Genomic DNA, 4,863 nt, shown 5'->3' on the forward strand with positions numbered 1-4,863 from the left:
ACAATAGCACCTAGATCATTTTCCTGGGCAGTGACTTCTAACTAATGGCCTTTTGCTAAACATTGCCATTCGTACATATCCATTAACCAAAATTAGTGCCTATGCCCTTACAACCACTTATTTTGTAGGCAATACAGGCTCATTTGCTAATCATGTGTTAACCAGTTAGTGCAAGGTAATATGAATGTGCTATTATTACAGAAACATACACTCTCCTCTCCCAGAAATGCCCCATTTGAAAAAAAAAAAATGTTTTTTAGCACATGGTTTGCAAAATTACCTCACGACACCTCAGCATGTCCCTCACTAAACCCTTTTAAACTGTGGTAAACATACAGTAGTGTTTACAGCAGCTTAGTAAAATGCCCCTTAATGACTATAACATTTAAAATGGCTTCTATTTTGCTTTGGCCTCCTTACTTGTTAGATTATACTCTAGCCAACAAAATGGCTAATGGGAAGTTAAAATAAACATATGGAACTGAATTTTAGAAAGGACATGCAAATCAGAAATTAGACATCCAAATCAGGATGGGTCTGAAGTCCCAGTAGAATCTGCCAGTGTAGAGCCTGTTCCAAAATTCAGTGTGAAAGGGACGTCTATGGCTAGCTATATGCAGCCTGTTCGTCCATTTTAGAAAAAGTCCAAAACATAGGCACATAAACCTCCCTTTCACAGCACATGAACATCTATGTTTTGAAATTACAACATAGGCTTTCCTAATGCCTCAAGATGTCACCTGACCTTCACCACAATACTTGATCCCCTCCCAACAACCCCCCTAAACCAACAGTTATGACATTCTTCTTTACCTTCAATTGTACCATCTAATTCAGGGGTGTCCAATGTCGGTCCTCGAGGTCCGCAATCCAGTCGGGTTTTCAGGATTTCCCCAATGAATATGCATTGAAAGCAGTGCATGCACACAGATCTCATGCATATTCATTGGGGAAATCCTGAAAACCCGACTGGATTGCGGCCCTCGAGGACCGACATTGGACACCCCTGATCTAATTAGTGCCTCTGAATGTTCACAGCCAGCTCTGACTAAGGCCTACTTTTATTAAACTGCGCTAGTAGGTTTTAGCACAGGGAGCCACGCTGAATGCCTCGCGCTGCTCATAGTGGGAGCAGTGCGGAACATGCAGCACGGATCTCCGCGCTAAAAACTGCTAGCGCAGTTTAATAAAGGGGGATTTAAGTAATTTCTCCAAGGGTTGATTTTATCTGAAAAGATAATTTTGAATACTAGAACCTAAGAATAGCCATACTGGGTCAAACCAATGGTCCACCTAGCCCAGAATCCTGTTTCTAACAGGGACCTATCCAGGACAGAGGTACCTGGCAGAAACCAAAATAGTAGCAACATTCTATGCTACAAATTCCAGGGAAAGCAGTGGTTACCCCATGTCTGTCTCAATAGCAGTCTATGGACTTTTCCTCTAGGAACTTGTCAAAACCTTTTTTAAACCCAGTTACACTAAATGCTAAAAATGCTAGCGCATCTTAGTAAAAGGAGCCCTAAATGCTGTATGTCTTTTTAAACATAGTAACAAAACAAATTCACTCTAATAATGTACATTTTTGGTAGAAAGAATCCAAAATTCATAGCCATAGAGAAAGTGTGAAAATTTTAGGAGAGGATTTTGGATTCTTCTATGCTTTGTTATTATAAAATACAAATCAGAGTTAAGATAGACTTAAGCATCTTATTCCCTTTCATTTTGAAGCAGTTATATAACAGGATATGAAATTTCTTTTATTTTGTCAATTTGGGTATTGCTTCCTTTGCAAATGTTCTACCCTCTTATTATAAGGGAAAATTTTCTGTAGGACTGTCTTAAGTGCTGTCTTTACCTCCTTTGTCCTCAGGCTATAAATAAATGGGTTCAGCATTGGAGAGACCACATTGTATACCACACCAGTAATCTTGTCCTTTTCCAAAGAATAGCTAGAAGAAGGCCTGAAATACATAAAAATTAGTGTTCCAAAAAAGATTATTACCACAATAAGGTGGGAAGAACAAGTAGAAAATGTTTTGCGCCTCCCTCCAGTGGACTGGATCTTTAGAATAGCAGAAATAATGAAGACATAGGAGATCAGGATGATTAGGAAAGGCACCATTACAATCGCTGAGGCCACTGTGAAAATTACGAGTTCATTGGCAGAGGTGTCTGTGCAAGAGAGCTTAAACAGCGGTGTAAGGTCACAGAAGAAGTGTTCAATTATGTTGGATTTGCAGAAGGAGAGCCGGTTTACCAGCAATGTATGTAATAATGAGTTCACAAAACAGATGATGAAACAAGCAGCTGACATACTTAGACATACCTTTTTGTTCATAATTGTGATATAATGCAGTGGTTTACAGATGGCAACATAACGGTCATAGGCCATGATGGACAAGAGCAAGCACTCTGCAGAACTAAAGGCAGCAAAGAAATAGAGCTGGGCGATACATTCTGAGTGCGAGATGGTTTTCTTGCCAGAGATGAGATTGCTTAACATTTTGGGGACAGTAATTGTAGTGAGAGACATGTCCACAAAGGACAAATTAGAGAGGAAAAAATACATAGGGCTGTGGAGCTGTTTACTAGCACTAATAACTAAGATCATGGTTCCATTCCCCATCAGGTTGATCAGATACATTGCCAAGAACACTGCAATGAGGAGACCTCTTAGCTCTGCACGCTCGGATACACCCTGGAGAATAAACTCTATCACTTCGGTCTTGTTCATCTTATCCATTTATATCTTTGTGCTGCAAAAAACAAAATAAACATTAAACTAAAAAAGTCATGCCAGAATGAAAGTGATATCCATTGTTTCCCTTTGAAAATCAGAAGACACAAAGACTCATGCTAAAAGTGTCCTTTTACCTGCTGTCTATATAGGTGTCTGAGCTGAGGCTAAAGATCCATTGCACAGCTGGAAAATCTCATGTGTCTACACGGTTCTCTTTCCTAAATGAGACCGGTGGAATGTCTCTTTTATTTGAGGCTAATAATTCCAATGTTAGGGAAGCCATGCTTACTTTTAGCTGTATGTAAGGAGGTTAGCTTTGAGTCTGGTCATTTGGCCTTCTAAATGCTACTTAATTAGCCACATTTATTTAACCCTTTGAGGAGGAGTATTACATCACATTACAATTAATGCTTGTATGCTGCTGTTCATGCAATAGCTGGATCAAGACCCTTCAATTACTATATCTAATTATAAGAATAGTATAAATAGCCCAAGAATAACCAAAAGCAGAAGTAGTAACTGTTCACAGTTAATTAAATTTATGAAATTGCCAAGTTTTTAAAGATCTGTGGAGTAACAAATAATTCAATTGAGATATATACTGTATGTTAATAAATTGTTCTACCATTTGGCAATCTGATAAAACAATGTGAGTTCCAAATATGTTCTATAAACAACCCCCTTAGATGAAGGAAACTGAAATCTTAAATAATGCCTATAACTACTTATGTAGTTTTTATCCAAAATTATAATGATAGGAACCCCCCCAAACCCAAACCCAACCCCTGACAGCCCACCGCTTTAAGGCCCCCCCCCCCCCCGTCCCCCAGACCTTTCTCAGCAAGGCCGATCAGAGGAGTGCCTACTTCTTCCAACTGGCAGGCTTGCCTCTTCAGAATGGTGCGTCTTTCCCCTTTTTGGTGCATCCTGAGATGTAGAGGGAGGGGTCTAAGGCCATGACAGGCTCAGGTACCTAAGGCCCCTCTTATAGGAGAGACAAGCCCTTGGGCCAACCAGAGTCTTAGGCCTCCTTTCCAGTGCATTCTGGGTGTCCCATTGGAGAGGCCTTAGGTATCTTACCAATTAGAGTCACATGTCACTCTCCTGCCCCGATGCAGCCCAGCAATCGGCTCAGGCAGAATGGAGCCCAAGCCCTCCTGCCCCAGCGACTCTCCCCCAACTCGAGTCAGGAGGGGGTCGCTGGGGAAGGAGGGGCTAAGTTCCCTCCTGCCCGAGCCGATTGTAGGTCTGTGTTGGGGCAGGGGGGTTGAGCTCCCTCCTGCCCAAGTTGATCGCCGGGCTGTGTTGGGGCAGGAGGAGGTTCAGCTCTCTCCTACCCAATATTGGGGGGGGGGTGGATTGCATTGGCTTTCTCTCCTGCCACGATCGTTGCTGGGGAGGAGGAGAGGGGGATGTGGATTCTGCAACTGTTGTTTTTGAGAGACACCGGTTACAAAATCCAGCTTTTAGATGAAGGACTGGCTCCTCCTTCGCCTAAAAGGCCTGGTTTTGGGCATTTGGGACTTAGGCTGGTTTTTGGTTGGTAATGTGTCTTAAGTGTAGACGTAGTGGTGGTCTGGGTGTTTAAATAGTTGAACATAGAGGTAGGCCATTTTCTAAAAAAACCCCTCATTTTGGACAATTTTTTTTTTTTTAGAATGGATATTTTCCCTGCTTCTACTTTCAGCGTTTAGGGCCTAGGCCAAAAGGGAACTTAGACGTTTTTTTATTACGCCCTCCACGTGTCTATGTTCCACTATAGAATAAATAAATAGTGTAGAAAACATAAAAGAAAATTAGACTAGCCTCCCCTTTTAACAAGCTGCATTGCTAAGCAGCTCAAGCTAAGTGCCGAGCCGCCCATTCTACACCTCATAGGAATTCTGTGAGCGTCAGAGCATTTACCTTGCTGGCCCACAATATAAACCTCTACCGCTGCTTTGTAAAAGCTAGTATAAGCCTTCTTATTGTTTCCTTAGATCAAAAGATTTTTGTGTTTTACAATATCCATTATTTAAGGGTGTAAGATTTAAATCTATTTACTCAACTGGTTTTGATTTTCAATCAGCTGAATGCTGGAATTCTCTCCCAGTGGAGCTAAGAAGGTTTAATGTTATTTG

General features: G+C 41.4%; 1 protein-coding gene across 1 annotated transcript; it reads right to left on the reverse strand.

Moving 5' to 3' along the window:
* Positions 1 to 1,768: 1,768 nt before the first annotated feature.
* On the reverse strand, positions 1,769 to 2,746 carry LOC117368668 (olfactory receptor 8D1-like). Its single transcript, XM_033962396.1, has one exon. The coding sequence runs from the start codon at positions 2,744 to 2,746 to the stop codon at positions 1,769 to 1,771; it is 978 nt and encodes a 325-aa protein (XP_033818287.1).
* Between the last annotated feature and the right edge of the window lie 2,117 nt (positions 2,747 to 4,863).

This window comes from Geotrypetes seraphini, chromosome 1, assembly GCF_902459505.1.
Source record: "Geotrypetes seraphini chromosome 1, aGeoSer1.1, whole genome shotgun sequence".
In the NCBI taxonomy this organism is placed as follows: domain Eukaryota; kingdom Metazoa; phylum Chordata; class Amphibia; order Gymnophiona; family Dermophiidae; genus Geotrypetes; species Geotrypetes seraphini.